Raw genomic sequence first — 19,473 nt, forward strand, 5'->3', positions numbered from 1 at the left:
CCCGTTCCTCCGTACAGAACAGCTTCAATTCTGGGATGTTGGTGGGTTTCCTCACATGAACTGCTCGCTTCAGGTCCTTCCACAACATTTCGATTGGATTAAGGTCAGGACTTTGACTTGGCCATTCCAAAACATGAACTTTATTCTTCTTTAACCATTCTTTGGTAGAACGACTTGTGTGCTTAGGGTCGTTGTCTTGCTGCATGATCCACCTTCTCTTGAGATTCAGTTCATGGACAGATGTCCTGACATTTTCCTTTAGAATTCGCTGGTATAATTCAGAATTGTTCCATCAATGATGGCAAGCCGTCCTGGCCCAAATGCAGCAAAACAGGCCCAAACCATGATACTACCACCACCATGTTTCACAGATGGGATAAGGTTCTTAAGCTGTAATGCAGTGTTTTCCTTTCTCCAAACATAACGTTCTCATTTAAACCAAAAAGTTCTATTTTGGTCTCATGCGTCCACAAAACATTTTTCCAATAACCTTCTGGCTTATCCACATCATCTTTAGCAAACTGCAGACGAGCAGCAATGTTCTTTTTGGAGAGCAGTGGCTTTCTCCTTGCAACCCTGCCATGCACACCATTTGTTGTTCAGTGTTCTCCTGATGGTGGACTCATGAACATTAACATTAGCCAATGTGAGAGAAGCCTTCAGTTGCTTAGAAATTACCCTGGGGTCCTTTGTGACCTCACCAACTATTACACACCTTGCTCTTGGAGTGATCTTTGTTGGTCGACCACTCCTGGGGAGGGTAACAATGGTCTTGAATTTCCTCCATCTGTACACAATCTGTCTGTCTGTGGATTGGTGGAGTCCAAACTCTTCAGAGATGGTTTTATAACCTTTTCCAGCCTGATGAGCATCAACAACGCTTTTTCTGAGGTCCTCAGAAATCTCCTTTGTTCGTGCCATGATACACTTCCACAAACATGTGTTGTGAAGATCAGACTTTGATAGATCCCTGTTCTTTAAATAAAACAGGGTGCCCACTCACACCTGATTGTCATCCCATTGATTGAAAACACCTGACTCTAATTTCACCTTCAAATTAACTGCTAATCCAAGAGGTTCACATACTTTTGCCACTCACAGATACGTAATATTGGATCATTTTCCTCAATAAATAAATGACCAAGTATAATATTTTTGTCTCATTTGTTTAACTGGGTTCTCTTTATCTACTTTTAGGACTTGTGTGAAAATCTGATGATGTTTTAGGTCATATTTATGCAGAAATATAGAAAATTCTAAAGGGTTCACAAACTTTCAAGCACCACTGTACGTGCACCCTAATGTAATAGTTATTACGCTGTAGAATATTTTCTTCAAGATAGAATTGTGCCATTTCCTTTCTGTTTATAAATAAAGCCATACAGAGAGAAATATTGTAGTTTTGTGTTTCAGGTTTATAAAGCAACTGGTGAAGACTTCTTGAAGATAGCAGGAGGTAAAGAAATAGGCCTCTCACAGCTTCTTGTGAACTTTTGTCATAAGCAATACTGTATGTAATACAAATGCATTACATTTGTATTTCAATAACAGGCACCTCTAATGAAGTTGCGAAATTCCTGTCACGGGAGAGCCAGGTGATCATACGCATGCGGGGGTTACCATTTACTGCCACAGCTGAGCAGGTGCTGCAGTTCTTCTCTCCATCGTGCCCAGTGACGGATGGCACAGAGGGTATACTGTTTGTGCGCTTCCCTGATGGCAGGCCCACCGGGGACGCTTTTGTCTTGTTCTCCTGTGAAGAGTATGCAGAGAATGCACTAAAGAAGCACAAGGAAATTCTTGGCAAGAGGTACATTGAGCTGTTCAAAAGCACGGCGGCAGAGGTGCAACAGGTTTGTACAAATATTCATACTGTCTATGATGTATGGTGAGCATGCAACATGACCTGGAATGAGATTTGTTTTTGGACTACTTTGCAAAATGTGCTTACATGGGCTTTATTAATATTTACCTCCGCCAAGGAGGTTATGTTTTCGGTAGCATTGGTTTGTTTGTTGGTTTGTCTGTTAGCAACATTACGGAAAAAGTTACGAACGGATTGCTCTGAAATTTTTCCCAGAGGTGTGACTGGGCACAAGTAACAATCCATTAAATTTTGGCGGTGATCCAGATCACCTTCTGGATCCCGGATTTTTTTAAAGGGTTCTTGGTGGAGGTCTGCGCTCTCCGAGTGCTTTTCTAGTTATTAACGGAATAATTCATTAAATGGGGTGTGTTCATTAGAATCATTAAAGAAGCTTTTTAGACCAGGGGTTCTCAAAGTGGTCCAGTGAAGCATCGGCAGCAAGTCTATTGTTTTTAATTTTGTGACAGTGGTGGAAATCACACCCTGTTATGACCTGGCGACTTGTCCAGGGTGTACCCTGCCTCTCGCCCATAGTCAGCTGGGATAGGCTCCAGCTTGCCTGCGACCCTGTAGAACAGGATAAGCGGCTACAGATAATGGATGGATGGATGGATGGATGGATGGTGGAAATCACAACCCGGCATTATTAAAGCTATTATTTTTATTATTATTTTTTTTAATACTTATTAGACTGGTCACTTCATATAATTGAATTAATAACTCAAAAACAAGATATAAATAATGTCAATTTGGGCATAATGTGATTTGTTGGTGTAAAGAATAATCTGTATGGCTCTAAGAAATCGTAAATATTATTGGACACTTTTAAATAATGCTAATCCACTACATCGGTACTGAGGAGGTCCTTGGAATGAATTTCCATCCATCCATCCATTATCTCTAGCCGCTTATCCTGTCCTACAGGGTCACAGGCAAGCTGGAGCCTATCCCAGTTGACTATGGGCGAGAGGCGGGGTACACCCTGGACAAGTCGCCAGGTTACCGCAGGGCTGACACACACAGACAACCATTCACACTGACAGTCAATTTAGAGCCACCAATTAGCCTAACCTGCATGCCTTTGGGGGAAACCAGAGCACCTGGAGGAAACCCACGGGGAGAACATGCAAACTCCACACAGAAAGGCCCCTGTTGGCCACTGGGCTCGAACCCAAGACCTTCTTGCTGTGAGGCGACAGTGCTAACCACTACACCACCGTGCTGCCCTTGGAATTAATTTATAATTTTTTATTTATTTTTAAAGCGGTCTCTGGCTATGAAGAGTTTGAGAACACCATGTTTAGACAACTCACTCACAAGTCAGCACAGTGTCGTGCATTTCCTCCTCTTACTTGATTTGACTTGTCAGCGACATGTCGTTTTAATTGATATGCCGATCTGAGTGTGTTGCAGCAAGGATGTTACGTAAATTTGTAAGACTGTTGTAATGCAGCTCTGGATTTTAACACACCTGTACTAAGTCATTAATGAACCTGGCATTATAATAAGAGGTTTTTCTGGTGAAGTGTTACTCATAATACACTATGTTCAGTAACACCCAAGTGTATTTACAATTGTTCAAACATGTTTTTTTTTCCTTTCTGATAAATCAGTTCCTTGTTTTCCACTTGCAACTTATGCTGCCGATTTAACCACCAGGGAAATGTAGTCACGCAACACAATTTCGAGAAGCAGAATGCAACCGATGACATCAAATCCAAATCAGTTTCTTGTCAATATGTGGCAAAACCTTGAACATTTATATCTGTGATTTGAGAGTGGATAGTAGCTAGTGAGGAACAGTTCATGTATAAGCAGTTCTTGTACTTGTTACTGACAAATTAGTAGTTTTGTGTCTATCAAACTGTTTTTACTCTTATATGAGAGTCATGATTTCATGCTTTAATACAGGTATATTTAAGTTATTCCACGAAATTGAGTCGTACATGAGCTGATAGCCGACGAGGCGCGTAGCACCGAGTTTGCTGTAAGCCATGTACGACGAGATTGAGTGGAATAACTGTTTTATTCTATCCACATTCACTGGATTTTGAGAAACAGAGCATTTTTATTTTTATTTTTTGCAAATTCGATAAATACTGTAAAAACTTTATACAAAACGTCCGACAAAATCATTTCCGCTTAGAATGCAAACAAACCGGCGAAATGACAGGAGCAATTTGTGAAAAATGCTATAATAATAATTAATGAAAAAGTAAAAAAAAGACATGTTCTTATCAAATACTTTCATTCCATATTTTGTTGTTTGTTTTTTTGCGTTTTTTTGAGTTTTTTTTTCAAGTAGAGTTTTTATTTCGTCCTCAGTTGGTTCAGCAACACGCTCCTCCATTTTGTTTTTCTCTACTCATGGTATATGAGCTGATAGCCTAGTAATAGAGTAGCCAATCAGAGCACACGATCGCTCATATCCAGTGAATGTGGATAGAATAATTAGAAATTCACCGAGACAACATGGAGTGATATGATATCAGTTTACATCCATAGAAAGGCAGCTACACCTTACTTCTCCACAGTGCTGCGAAATCTTTTCAGTCGAAAATAACAAAGGCGTAATCAACGAAGTCACTACAACTCACTCGATGATGTCGTAGACTAATTTTCATGTTGGTTGAATCATTATTATTTACATATCAGAATGTGTGACATGAAGACTGAAGAGTCTTAGAATAGAATAGAGTTTTATTAGAAGAGAAAATATGGGGGGTGTCGTGGCTCAGGTGGATAAGGCGCCATACCATAAATCCGGGGACCCGGGTTTGATTCCGGCCCGAGGTCATTTCCCGATCCCTCCCCGTCTCTCTCTCCTGCTCATTTCCTGTCTCTACACTGTCCTATCCAATAAAGGTGAAAAAAGCCCAAAAAAAATCTTGAAAAAAAGAAGAGAAAATATGTTGTAACATACTGAGAAGAACTATTTATCTATTTCCAAAATAATCATCAATTCTATCGAGAACATGTATCATCTTTGGTTCATAGACTTTAAGGACAAGGTTAGACATGGTATAAATGGCTTTGATTACTTGTAAATATCACCAAGAAAGAGCTTAAAATGAAAAAAACAACAAAAAAAGTGTAGACGGGGTGCACAATTGGTCATCAGAAACAGGCTTGTGCAAGCACAGCTCAGTCAGGCTTTACACTCTGGTGGTGAACGAACCTGCTCTCTCAACCTGTATAACTTATAGCTGTGATGTGAGCTGGATAGCTATATCGAGGGCAGGACCGTTGCTAACGCCTGCTCAAAAAGTCAGTAGACGCTCTAGCTACAGAAAATGAACGAATTAATTTTAATGAAGCTGAACCATTCATTAAATGTACCTAGGCTGAGGAAACTGTGACCACCTCCGTTCCTTTTTATATCGTCTGATTAGTAACATAGATTACAGAGGTTCTGCTCTGAACTATCCTATTCATTTCCTGTCAACAATTTTGGCAAACGGTATTGCAAATTAAAGCACGGGAAATATGATAATGAACTTACAGTAATCATGAAACTGCAGTAATTATATTGAAATAAAATATTTGGTTGCTAATGCAGTGTTTTAATTCAGAACATTAAAAATGCACAAAACCGTGACACTTATCCTGATGTTTTTGTTTTAGAGAAGGGAAAAAAGTGCAAAAATCTTGCCTTTGGCATTTTGCAGTCTTGGTAAATGATGCTTAAAATGTGCGTGTGTGCATTTGTCTATTTTCTCCAACTTAATAGTTTTAATAATTGAATTGTGATACATGTCACTGCAATCCGTAAAAAAGATTTGCTGCCAGCGCACAGACAAAACATTTCAGTCAAACTGTGTGCAATTGTCTGTCTGTCTACCTGAATGTTGTTTGCAGTTACATTTTTGCTTATTTAATAGAAATGTTGTGTTCACCCTGTTAAGTTTTACCATCCAGAACACACACACACACACACACACACACACACACACACACACACACACACACACACAGGGTGTGTATCAACATGTAGTCATTTTATTACCACTCTGCAGAAAGCAAACATTGGTATCCTTTTGGCCCTGATCCATAACTGCAGTGAGCTGTGTGTTCTAATATGTCGTAATGTGTGGAAAAGTTTTTGTTTCATTGTATGGACATCTGTATGTGTCAGGTTTTGAACAGATATTCTTCGGCTCCACTAATTCCAGTGGCCCCCTCGCCTATCCTGCCCCTAATGGCCCAGCCTACATTTGTGCCATCGACAGTTGCTGCCATACCTGGAACAAGGGACTGTCTGAGACTCAGAGGTCTGCCATATGACGCTACTGTTCAAGACATTCTGCTTTTCCTAGGCGAATACACAGCTGATATAAAACCACATGGAGTACACATGGTTCTCAATCAGCAGGTAACACACCTACCTACACAATGTATACATGGACACCTTAGGTCTCACATGCAGTATTGTCCTTATTGCCAAGGTCTCAGTTAATGATTGTTTCGTTAACTAACACACATACACAAAGGCCCAATCCCAATTCTAATTTCTACCCCTCCCCCTCCCCCTTCCCCTTGGCCCTTCCCCTTGAAACTGAGCTACAAGGGATAGGGCTTGAAATTCAACCCCTACGTATTGGGATAGCCCTTCAACGATCGCATACGTCATCGCGTACCTCCGTCAGCGTTTACGTTAGCAAAACGCGACGCGTCATTGGCTGCGACCAGCCGCTACAGTCAGAGCCAGAAATCTCTGCTGGCAGGGTGTGATTTGTTAACTAACACCACTGAATGGGATATCTTTGGCGCTTCGTGCACCACATCCGACAGAATGAGGTGTCAGAACACTCATGTAAACAATAAAAGCGAGAATAACAGAACAAAACGTACGCAGTCAAGCAACCGAAAACAATACTCACTCCCAAAGCTTTTTAGCAGCAGCTTGGATTTCAGAAATCGCTGCTCATTCTCAGCTCGAAAGCGAATCAAGCGGTGTGTTTCCTCTGGATAACAACTTAAAACACGTAAATAATGGAGAAAATACATTTATGACAATCTTTCACCGCGGGAACCGCCATCTTTCTGAAATCCGCATGAAATCTCGCTGAAATCCGCATGGCATTGTGGGAAATCACTCAAACCCCTTCGTTCGGAGTCAGCTCCAGGAAAATCTCCGTTTGGAGGGGTATAGAAGCCCTACCCCTTCCCCTACCCCTCCGCGTTAACTGGGATTGGGATACCCCTACCTACTCCTACACACAAGTTGTTCTTATTGTTAAGGTCTCGGCATACTTAATACAACATCTACAAAGGTTGTGCAAAGACAAAGCTACCTTAGCGAGTTTACTATGTTGCATCCTGTCTGCGGTTTCATATTTGTTGTGCACCAGTATTACAGATGGTGCTATTAAAATTTCATGACAGTTTCCACAAATACAGAAAGAAGGTTGCCATTCCTTAAAGGAGATAGGCAGAACCATGGCCTTACTTTCGTTTATAAATGCCTTGAGACCTCAAGAATGGCACAGGAATAGTTTTAAGCATTACCAATAAATCTAATATAGTCATTTTTACGATTAAAATGATTCATGTAGGTAGCGGTCTGAGTGAATGACCTTGACATCCGTAATGTCACAACAGGAAGTCTGTCGGTCTCGTCGCCATTTCCACTATACTAAAACACAGAGCTGACTGCAACTCTGATCCTCCATTTTGAGCTAATTTATCGCCATGCCACGTAGATGTGTTGCTGGCCGGTGCAGCAAGACGACAGAAGGTGGATTTATGTTGCATTCATGGCCCAAGAATGTTCAAACTGCAAAGATTTGGACACGTTTTGCGAGAAGTTCACGGGCACATTGGGTGCCTACGAAGTGGTCTTTCCTCTGCTCTGCACATTTTACTGAAGACTCGTACGAGACCTCTGATCTGTTGAGGAGCGTTGGCTGTAAGCCCGTATTGAAAGAGGGTGCAGTACCAACAATTAAATAAAACTACAAGAAAAGGAAAGTATTTATTATATTTATTTAAAAAAAAAAAAGGAAAGCAAGTCCAGTTGTACCAGTTCTCCCGGAGTGTGAGCCGAGGGTTGTTGGTAAAACCCGGGACGTGATATATTCTTGCTCGGGCAGTGACCTCCCCGCGGTTGTTGCTAAAACCGGTGACGTCCCGGGTTTTAGTAATTGCCTGAGCCGAGCAGTAATGGCGGAGTACTCAGTATGGAGAAAATGGAGAATGAGTGGACCAGCCGTCTGATTTCTCCGCTGAATATTGCTGCCATCTTGCCCTTACGTGGAAGAAGCGAATGAACGGAGAACTGAACGAACAACTGAAAATGAGATTGTTTCGAAACAATCGGCCACAAGATCGGCCTTCAAGAAGCAAGAACACAGATGGAGAAGCTCCGACTCTCATTTGGATACAAAACACGTTGTTTACCTGCATTTAGATTAATACATGTAACTTGTATTGTGTATTTAAGTTACCGGTATGAGATTATTTAATTTGCTTCAGAATGTGATTGTCTCAGTTCATCTGATTATTTAATGAGCCTTTTATGTTTTATCAGTGAAAATGCATGCATGTACATGTATACTGCATAAGTTATAACACCCATCCTGTTTTAATGAGAGTCAACCCACAATCAATGAAGTCAAATCAGTCTTAGTTGAGCAAGTCGGTAACGGTATTTCTTACTTTCACCATAAATTTTTATTTATATGACTTTGGTCTATAGCTGTCAAAGGCCTCGGCCTTAAAACCGGTTATCGCAGTGACGTCACGCACTCAGGGCTGGCTGGCTTAGCGGGGCAGCTCGAATGCCAACTTTGCGGTCGATTTTAACTCTCAAAAATATATTTTTTATTCCCATTTATGCAGCATACAAGAGTCAAGGATGGAGATACTATCCACTCAGAAATTTATTTAAAAATAAAAGGTTCTGCGTATCTGCTTTAAAGTCATCTGTCTTTGACAGAATAAGCTTGGGCATGTATTGTCTGTTTGCAACCAGTCACAGGCTTGGTTGCATAGCTTCTTCATTTGTGGAGTTCACCCAGCTGTCATGTCCATTTCACGGCCAGCCAAGGCTCCACTGAAGGCTGTATGTTGTGTATGTACATCATATTGTTCATGGAAACCAACAAAATGTCATGTCACCATAAAGTACATAGAGGCCTTCAGGGTAGCTGGTCCTTATATCACTGTGAAGCAATGTATTTTGCAAAATGAGAGTAAGAAAGCATATAGAAAGAGTATAATGCATTCACAATTTTATTTTCAAGTTAATCATGATCTGTTTTTTGTTTTGTTGAGGTTTTTTTTTCATTCCTGCATTCAAATTATGTGGTTAGATGTGTTGTGGAATGCCTCATAAGTCTTCATAAACCTGTTTAAAGGTATATACACTTCAGACCAGTCCAGTCTTATGCTGACAACACAGTCCTCACAGATGGCGTCTGCGTAGCCCCCCCACCTTCGCAGACGCTCTGCGCGCACCTCCCAAAAATTGTGACCACCGCAGAAGCCTCGCAGACAGCGTCGCAGACAAGATTGGTCCACTCCAGGTCCACTCTACATCCGCTGTACACGCACTTCCGCTTCCCTACTTTCCCGGTTTGTTTTGTTTTCACTACCGCCATTTTTAAAAACATGAGCGAAGATGGAGCAGCACGAAGAGCGGTTGATCGAGGAAGTGAGGAAGTACGTACATCTATACGACTCCAGTTCTAGTCATTATAAGTAACCGGAGGATAAACACTCCACTAACCACACCCACCAACTACTCCTAGCGATTTCGCGACTTCGCGCCCCCTTGCGTTGTGACAATACAGTATATATGTAAAAACTCAAATGGCAAAAGTGCATTTCACCATAGGTTTAAAATTTCAAAAGAAAAATTCAATTTCTAAAACTGAGGTCCAAATTAACTCAGCCCAGCCCCTTTATAACCCCCATATCATGAGTGTCATGGGGGAAGCTGTGGCCTAATGGCTAGAGATGCAGGTTTGGGACTAAAAGGTCATTAGTTTGATTCCCTGGATCAGCAGGAATGGCTGAAGTACCCTTGCGTAAGGCACCTAACCCCCAACTGCTCCGGGTACGTTGTAGGTCGCTCTGGATAAGAGTGTCTGCTAAATGCCTCGAACATATTATATAAATAAAATGTATCTGGGTTCTGTTTTTCCTTTTCAGTTTACAGGTTCCCTTTCTTTCCTAATGTCTTTCAAACAAATTTAGATCCTGATCAGAGTGAAAACAGAAAAGCCACACAATATAAGTTTTGATTTCACTTTTGCTCTTAAAAGTGCTTAAAATAGTATTTTCAGGGGCTTTAAATCAATGTTTGTTTGTTTTTTTACTTATTATTTTATGTATGACATATTTCCACTTGTATTATTGCACACACACACACACACACACACACAAATAAATAAATAAATAAATATACTGTGTGTATATATATATATATATATATATATATATATATGAGATCAGTGTATATAACATTATGACCACTGAAGTGAATAACATTGATTATCTCATTACAGTGGCACCCGTCAAGGGGTGGGATATATTACATAGCAAGAGAACAGTCAGTTCTTGAAGTGGATGTGTTGGAAGCAGGAAAAATGTGCAAGTGTAAGGATCTGAGTGACTTTAACAAGGGCCAAATTGTGATGGCTAGATGACTGGGTCTGAGCATCTCCAAAGTGGCACATCTTGTGGGGTGTTCCCAGCATGCAGTGGTTAGTACCTACCAAAAGTGATCCAAGGAAGGACAACTGGTGAACCAGTGACAGGGTAATGGATGTCGAAGGCTCATTTATTTGCATGAGTCACGAAAGCTAGCCTGTATGGTCCAATCCCACAGAAGAGCTACTGTAGCACAAAATGCCTAAAAAGTTAATGCTGGCTGTGTTTAATTTGTGTGTGTGTGTGTGCTTGTAGGGCCGTCCATCGGGTGATGCGTTCATCCAGATGCGGTCGGCAGAAAGGGCGCATGCCACGGCTCAGCGCTGCCATAAGCGCAGCATGAAGGAACGCTATGTGGAGGTATTCGCCTGCTCAGCACAGGAGATGAACGTGGTGCTGATGGGTGGCTCGCTCTCAAGGAGCGGCCTTTCGCCGCCGCCATGTAAGTTACGACGTAAGTGCTAATGGGCTGCGGGGCTGCTTCTCTCAGCTGCGGGTAGGTGGCGCTTCACGCCTTCCTCTTCCTCCTTTTCTTGCTCCCTTCCTCCCTCTCACTCAGAAGTCCATGGTACCCGGAAGAAGCCAGGAAGTGGGAACAGGCCGGAGTGTAATCATTTGGGTGGACGTTCCTTTTTTTGTGATTTATTCACGCTGACTGATTCTACATTCACTCATTTTTCCAGCTTTCGAGGGTGGGGCTCTAATTCGGGACTGATTTGGGATCATTATAAGTCTTTGATCTGTGAATGAATCTTGTGATTAAGGTTCACCTGTGTTGAAAATTGTATGGCACTCTGTTTGCATGATACACAAACTCTCAAGCATAAGACTTGACACAGACGAAACGTGTGGAGTGACCTTTTGTTTTGGTGTAGTCTCGATTTCTCCTTCCCTCCGTTCTGATCTAGACTAGATTGTCAGGTTGCTCACCTTTTGACCCCAAAATACCCAACAACCAGCACTCACAGGATCTCAAGAAGACAGATCATTTGAAAGTCCCACAGACACCACTCATGCTTTGGGCTTTCTAGGGCTTGTTGTTGTTGGGAAGGTTGGTGGAGGAGGGTAGCACATCTACCTAGCTGTTGAATGATGACGGCCATCACTTGATTGTTGAGGGGCATTTAGATCAGGCTGCATGCTTTTAAAAGGAGAGGAAATTTTCAGTGCTGAGTTGTATAACAATAAGATTTTAAGCTCAGTCAGAACATGAACCAATATTGGCCAGTAGAACAGGCTGATTTGAAGTCTGGAACACTGAGTGTTTTGCAGTGAGTAGTTCATTGTTTGTGTGCATGGGTGACTGCATGCTGTCCTGACAACAAACAATGAACAGGATCATAAAAAGAAGTTGTCAGTTACAATGGATTTCAGACACTGAATTGAAGACTATAGACCCTTTTCAGTCACGTGACCTTCGTAAACGCGACCGCCATTTTGGACATGTAGTGGACTTCGGCTCAAATCGGTTTGAATTCGAGGAAGGCGACAAACGAAAAACATAAAAGAAAAAGGAGCAAGATGCAGAAAACACCTTCACTATCCAGCGACGTAGGGCATTTACAGGGCGAGCAGAGGGAGAGGTATTTGCAAAAATTGAGGTTAGCAGGCTTAGAGAACGACGTTTACCTGCTTCCACCAGGATTGTTCACTAATGTACGGAAGTACACGAAGCCCTCGTCTTTACCTGACTTCGGCCCACATGATCTGTATACCTATGTCGTTAAAAACCCATCGCCATACACAGGTATTGATCTGAAAGCGTATAAGAGTTTGGATGCCTACAAATATTTTGTGTCAGGCTGGGTAACATGCCTACATCAGCGGGTCGTCCCTGGAGCCGGTGGTCGCCATCTTATTACAGCTAAGGTTTGTTCACATTTTCATTTACTTTCAGTCCTCAGGATAAACAAAATGTTATTAAATGTCATTGAAATAACTTCTTAGTCTGTTGAGACATGGCCCGTTATAAATTTACTGTTACCAGGCAATGACCAAGAACTGTATTATTAGGGTCGGTGTCTGTGTTGTAGCAGTGTACTAGCAGCTAGCTGTTAGCACTAGCTAATGTCAACAACATAGTAGCTGGTATGTTACTGTAGCAATGTTTACGTTCAGTCATTTGGATGACTGTTAAAACCTTTCAGTCTCAAGTTTTTCCTTTACTGTATTTACTAGTTTACTGTAATTATGATCCGGCAGCTATTTACACCGGATCCAGTGTAAATAGCTGCCGGAGCTAACGTCCGAGGTTCCGGAGCGCGCTCCGGAACCTTGGACGTTGGCTCCGGCAGCTATTTACCTGTACAGGGCTTAATTTGAGGGGGAGCAAGCCAGAGCGCGCTCCGGAACCTCGGACGTTGGCTCCGGCAGCTATTTACACTGGATCCGGTGTAAATAGCTGCCGGATCATAATTACAGTAAACTAGTAAATACAGTAAAGGAAAAACTTGAGACTGAAAGGTTTTAAGTCATCCAAATGACTGAACGTAAACATTGCTACAGTAACATACCAGCTACTATGTTGTTGACATTAGCTAGTCAACAATAGCTACTACAGAAGAACAAAGAGGTTACAATGGGTTATTTTAACCTATTTGGTTACACACTCGCCGCCACAGAATGTTAACAGCAATGTAATGCCTTTTCTGGCTAATTTTATTCGTCTTACCTCCAACAAAGTGGTCACTACACAAGCGTTGGTATGCCGAGGGCTGCCAATCTTTCCTGTTAATGGCCGCTATCCATCTTCTCCATCGGGATCCGATAAAATGATAAACCTTGCCTTGTTTGTTGATGGTTACTACATCCAGGTGCACAACAATATAGTGGCATGATGGAAGTCTTGCTGAAAGTAAAAACTTTCTTTGCTGCCGTTCCTCAGTGTTGGCTGTGGTAAACTACTGGTAGTACATGTCCAAAATGGCGACCGCGTTTGTCGTGACGTCACGTGAAAAGGGTCTATACATTAAGTTGGTAAAGGGAGTGGTGTAGGCTGGGCTGAGGTGTTCTAAAGGGGACCTTTATCATGCCCTATCACAGTTCTTTGCATGTCTTCTCCTTGAAGAACTCTGGTTTGCAGTGGCTCTCTGGAGCCACTTCACACTGGCGAGTAAACAGTAACTGGTGCATTAATGAACTCCTTAAGCTGAAGTGTGAACGGGCATGATTTGATATGGTTCAAAATTTAAACAATTTAAACCAAATACTAACTATGGGAGTTGCCTAGTCACGTTGACTAGATGCGTGAGGTATTAGTGAGTATTAGATTGTCCTACCTAAATTTTTTCATTTCTGGAATTGCAGGTCTCACTCCTGCATCTTACTCTTTCCCTCCTGTGGGGGCTGTACTTCCTGCTGGAGCAGTGCTTCCTGCAGGGTCGGTTCTTCCTGTGGAGGCCGCAGCACTCTACCCTTCCCAGTTCCTGATGAGTCCCCGCCCAATAGCACCAGCTACGTTCTATCCGGCTAACAACCAGATGTACGTAAACTACACCACCTACTATCCAAGGTGAGATCAAATATACAACCATTAGCATATTCAGTGACACTTGTGAGACTTGTGAGACACTTCAAGACTTGTGAACTAAAATGCTGTTCGGTAGGGTTCAGAAATCCGCAAGTCAACGGGAAAAATGATGGTGCTGTGAAAAAAATGTAAATTATATGGAAATAAATTTGCCACCTCATATTTCTTAAATAATACTACATATTTTTTCCCCCACTAATTTATATCAAAAAAGGTTAGTATTCACTAAGGTAGCCGCAACACTGATGTATAACACTTAAGGACCACAGGAAGTGAGTCAGGGTCAGGCTTTATAATATTGAGAAGTAAAAACAAATAGTGTACCCTACAAATGTGATGTGACAACAGTTTGTAGAAATGAAACAAATCCTGCGTACACAGGATAGTTTTAAATAATGTCTTTTGAAATAGTAATACAGACTGGGTGCTGGGTGGCACGGTGGTGTAGTGGTTAGCGCTGTCGCCTCACAGCAAGAAGGTCCTGGGTTCGAGCCCTGGGGCCGGCGAGGGCCTTTCTGTGCGGAGTTTGCATGTTCTTCCCGTGTCCGCGTGGGTTTCCTCCGGGTGCTCCGGTTTCCCCTACAGTCCAAAGACATGCAGGTTAGGTTAACTGGTGACTCTAAATTGACCGTAGGTGTGAATGTGAGTGTGAATGGTTGTTTGTCTCTATGTGTCAGCCCTGTGATGACCTGGCGACTTGTCCAGGGTGTACCCCGCCTTTCGCCCGTAGTCAGCTGGGATAGGCTCCAGCTTGCCTGCGACCCTGTAGAAGGATAAAGCGGCTAGAGATAATGAGATGAGATGAGACTGGGTGCTTTGGTTGTTTTTATAAATGATGAAAGAAAAGGTTCTTGGTGGTGTACTGAGACTTTTTTGTGTAGACATTTTTATGGATAGTAAATGAATCCTGGGACAACTGGGATATTTTGTTCACCTTTAAATTAAGCTCATTTTAAGTAATTCAATTAAACACGAGTTATCGGAGATTGCTTTTTCTTGCTGAATCGATAAAAATGCTGCTCTTTTGCCACTGGATTTAAATGTGTTATTCAAAACAGTAATGCTCCTGTTATAAAGTCCTTCAGTTAATGTGGAATTTAATGGTATCTGAGGAAAAAAATCAAGAGATTTCCTCCACTTTACTTGAACATTTATATTTTAATATTTTTAAATGACATTTAAGTATAAAATATAGGTTTAAGTGAATGGAGAAATGTTTATTATGATATGTTTGGTGAATTGAGAAACATTAGAAATTACTCTTTGGTACAATCTAGAGCTAATGTAATTGGAAAAATCTTTATCAGTCTAATTAGGCAGTAGTATACAACATACGGTGGTGCTTGAAAGTTTGTGAACCCTTTAGAATTTTCTATATTTCTGCATAAATATGGCCTAAAACATCATCAGATTTTCACACAAGTCCTAAAAGTAGATAAAGAGAACCCAGTTAAACAAATGAGACAAAAATATTATACTTGGTCATTTATTTATTTATTGAGGAAAATGATCCAATATTACATCTCTATATACATATGTATATGCATTTTGTTTCCTGACATGTGCTAAATAATGTTTATAGGGTTTTGTGCACCTCTGTATTTTGAAAAATATAAAAAAAAAATTTCAGAATCTTTATCTAGTTGAAATAAAATACTAAATCTATTCAGATTCATCTCCAAATGTATCTATAAATATAACGTACCGCTTCAAAGATTTAACTAATACCTTATCAGAGCTGCATGCCCATAAAGAAAGTATAGAAGAATTTAATGACGCAGTATCTCACATGTATCTGTACTGCTTTTTACTTCACAGTTCCATTTATATTAGTGGGCTAGAAAAAGATAACGGGATTGATTGATTGATTGATTGATTGATTGATTGATTGATTGATTGATTGATTGATTGATTGATTGATTGATTGATTAAAAATTTTTCTAGTTATTTCTCCCTGATAAAACTGTAGAATACTGGGAACAGTTATATTATTACATTATCTAAATGTGTTGGCCTAGAAATAACGTCAAAGTTTTTTGTTGTTGTTTTTTTTTTAAAATTGCTTTAAATTTGCATGATTTCTATTTGTATTTTACTAGCTAAATTACTTTCTTCTCCCCTTGATGCTGGAAGTCTATCACCTTTTTAATTCTGACATACAGTGCTGAAATAAGCTTTAGCGTCAGGCATGTAGTGGCACATCCACAGTGATACGGGTTATTTGTACAATATTTCTTCAAACAGGGCCTTTTTTTTGCTATTAAATTTTTATTGAAGAAAAGAAAGGGAAAAAATCAGGTTATACGTGTTGCTCTTGATTTTGTATGCATATCATCATGTCTTATCATCAAACAGAATAAGAAGAGAGAAATAAAAAAATAAAAAATAAGCAAAGGGAAGGGCGGCACGGTGGTGTAGTGGTTAGCGCTGTTGCCTCACAGCAAGAAGGTCCGGGTTCGAGCCCCGTGGCCGGTGAGGGCCTTTCTGTGTGGAGTTTGCATGTTCTCCCTGTGTCCGCGTGGGTTTCCTCCGGGTGCTCCGGTTTCCCCCACAGTCCAAAGACATGCAGGTTAGGTTAACTGGTGACTCTAAATTGACCGTAGGTGTGAATGTGAGTCTGAATGGTTGTCTGTGTCTATGTGTCAGCCCTGTGATGACCTGGCGACTTGTCCAGGGTGTACCCCGCCTTTTGCCCGTAGTCAGCTGGGATAGGCTCCAGCTTGCCTGCGACCCTGTAGAACAGGATAAAGCGGCTAGAGATAATGAGATGAGATGAGAATCAAAGGGAAAGAAAAAAAGGGAAGGCTCACATCTTTACAAAAGCACCCTCCCCTCTATTACAGTAATCCTGTACTTACATGAACTAATAGACAGTTTTAGTATTCAGATAGTGAGAAATAATAATTCAATTGACCCAGTTGAATGTTCTCAGTAACAATGGAGATAGGGAATCACTAAAAGTCTTATACCACTTCGCTGTAAATCCATCGGAACCTGGAGACTTATCAGGCTTGAGTCTAGAGATTGCCTTTTGCAGTTCCCCTATAGTCACATTGCCCAATAGGATTTTATTCTGGTTTTCCGTAATTGTTGGGAGGTTAAGTGATGAAAGAAGAGATTCAGGTGATTTTGTCCCCCTTATGGGCCATCCGGGCATATAGGTTTTTGTAATATCTTTCAAAACAACTATGAATGTCCTGAAAGTCATGTTTCATTTGTTTAGTTGTTGGGTCTTTAATTTTATGTACTACTCTTTCTGCTTGTTGTTTTCTTAATTTGTATGCCAAGATTTTAGCTGATTTACTACCTACTTCATAATACCTTTGTTTCAAAAAGGTTAGTTTCTTCTGAATGTCTGTCTCGTAAATTTCTTTTATCTGATTTTTAATTCCCCTAATTTTCTGAGTAATGTCCAACTGGGTATCTTTTTTTTTTCTTCTAATTTTCCTAACTCTTTCTAGTTTATCCATTTTTTCCTGTCTGAGCCTCTTTTGTAATGCCAATTTCGCAATGATTTTCCCTCTCAAAACAGCCTTGCCTGCATCCCATACCATAAGTGGGGACACTTCCCCAGTATTATTTTCTGACATGTATAACTGAATTTCCTCTTGAAGTTCCTCCTTGGTGGTACGGTGGTGTAGTGGTTAGCGCTGTCGCCTCACAGCAAGAAGGTCCGGGTTCGAGCCCCGTGGCCGGCGAGGGCCTTTCTGTGCAGAGTTTGCATGTTGTCTGCGTGGGTTTCCTCCGGGTGCTCCGGTTTCCCCCACAGTCCAAAGACATGCAGGTTAGGTTAACTGGTGACTCTAAATTGACCGTAGGTGTGAATGTGAGTGTGAATGGTTGTCTGTGTCTATGTGTCAGCCCTGTGATGACCTGGCGACTTGTCCAGGGCGTACCCCGCCTTTCGCCCGTAGTCAGCTGGGATAGACTCCAGCTTGCCTGCGACCCTGTAGAACAGGATAAAGCGGCTACAGATAATGAGATGAGATGAGAAGTTCCTCCTTCATTTTGCCCTTAAGTGCATTTAAGTTAAGCCTCCAGGAGAAAGTATTTTTGCTATTTTTTTAGATTTAAATCTAGATAAACCGGACTGTGGTCCGACAAGTCCATTATTCCAATTTTGCATGACCTTAGGAAACCGATATCTTTACTGTACATAAAAAAAAATTCAATTCTTGAGTAAGTTTTGTGCGGTGAAGAATAAAAAGTATAGTCTCTAGTTGTAGGATTGAACTCCCTCCATACATCACAAATACCCATCTCTCTTATCATCCTTCTCACCTTTTTGCCTACTGCGTTATTCTGAGTCTGAGTTAATCTTGACACATCGCACTTTGGATTCAGTCTCAGATTAAAGTCACCACCACAAATCACCATTCCCTGGGCTTTTGTAATCATTAGATTAAAAATGTGTCTATAGAACCCCCATGTCGCACCTGGAGGTGCATATACATTTAAGAGAGTGACTTCTGATCCTTCTAATTTTCCTACAGCCACCTTCCTTCCTTGTCCGTGATTTCTGTTATATTTTCAAAAATTACCCTTGTTGATATCAGTGTTGCCACCCCCCTTCTGTGTCCTGTTTTATAGGACGCTGAGTAAACCTGATTAATGCCCTGCCTTTTAAATTTAGCATGCTCGGAGTCAGTTAAATGGGTCTCTTGCAGAAATATTACATCTACCTTGTCTTTTTTCATTTTACCCAGAATTTTGCTTCTTTTTACCGGGTTAAGTACACCCTTCGCATTATAAGAAGCCAACCTAAGTGGAACTTTATGGCTTTCCATTGTAGATCCAAGTGCTGCCTTTAATCCTAATGCCCTCCCTCCACTCAAACTCTGTAAAAACATAAACACAATAAAGAACACGAATAGAACAGTCCCGTGAAAACGTGAACTTGGTACATTTTACCAATGTCTCAGGTTGAACTTCCTGTTTTGAGGTCTTGTTTGTAACCCTGAAGGAGCCGAGATCTTTTGCCGGCTCAGAGGGAAAGCCTCCATACATCCTTAGGTGTGGAAGGCCCTCCTTAAAGTTTTCAAAGTGATCCATGCTTTTAGCTTAGTCAGACCTTCCCCGATCAGACAAATTATATTATTAATGTCATTAACGTAGCCCAAACGCCTTCCGTAGTAGTGGTTTATTAATAGTTTGTTCCACAGTCATTACTATTCTGCCTCCTTACCGTGAAGAATCCGCGCCAAGACAAAAGTTCACCGGCCAGCCCGTCTGAAAACGTCCAGTCTCTTTTTGAAACCATCCCGCTGCGCCTCTGGCTGCTGCTCTCCTCCTCTCAGGGACCAGATTTTGTGCCACATCAGATTTTTAATTCTGTCAGCCTAGCTCGTCGGTGGTTTGTATACCGTCACGGACAAATCTCTCTTCACCATGTCCTTGGTAGCCTCCTCTGCCGAGTTGTAGA

At 41.3% G+C, this 19,473-nt stretch overlaps 1 protein-coding gene across 2 annotated transcripts in view; it reads left to right on the plus strand.

Moving 5' to 3' along the window:
• The window catches only part of esrp1 (epithelial splicing regulatory protein 1), a 47,261-nt gene that overhangs the window by 13,013 nt on the left and 14,775 nt on the right, over positions 1 to 19,473 (plus strand). Inside the window, exons 9-13 of one of the 2 annotated variants that reach the window (XM_060900140.1) lie at positions 1,414 to 1,456; positions 1,552 to 1,853; positions 6,003 to 6,239; positions 10,778 to 10,976; positions 13,829 to 14,033. In XM_060900140.1, coding sequence (XP_060756123.1) covers positions 1,414 to 1,456; positions 1,552 to 1,853; positions 6,003 to 6,239; positions 10,778 to 10,976; positions 13,829 to 14,033 — 986 coding nt within the window. The remainder of the gene's footprint in view (positions 1 to 1,413; positions 1,457 to 1,551; positions 1,854 to 6,002; positions 6,240 to 10,777; positions 10,977 to 13,828; positions 14,034 to 19,473) is intronic. The other variant, XM_060900141.1, reaches the window with a different exon arrangement.

This window comes from Neoarius graeffei, chromosome 19, assembly GCF_027579695.1.
Source record: "Neoarius graeffei isolate fNeoGra1 chromosome 19, fNeoGra1.pri, whole genome shotgun sequence".
NCBI classification, from domain to species: domain Eukaryota; kingdom Metazoa; phylum Chordata; class Actinopteri; order Siluriformes; family Ariidae; genus Neoarius; species Neoarius graeffei.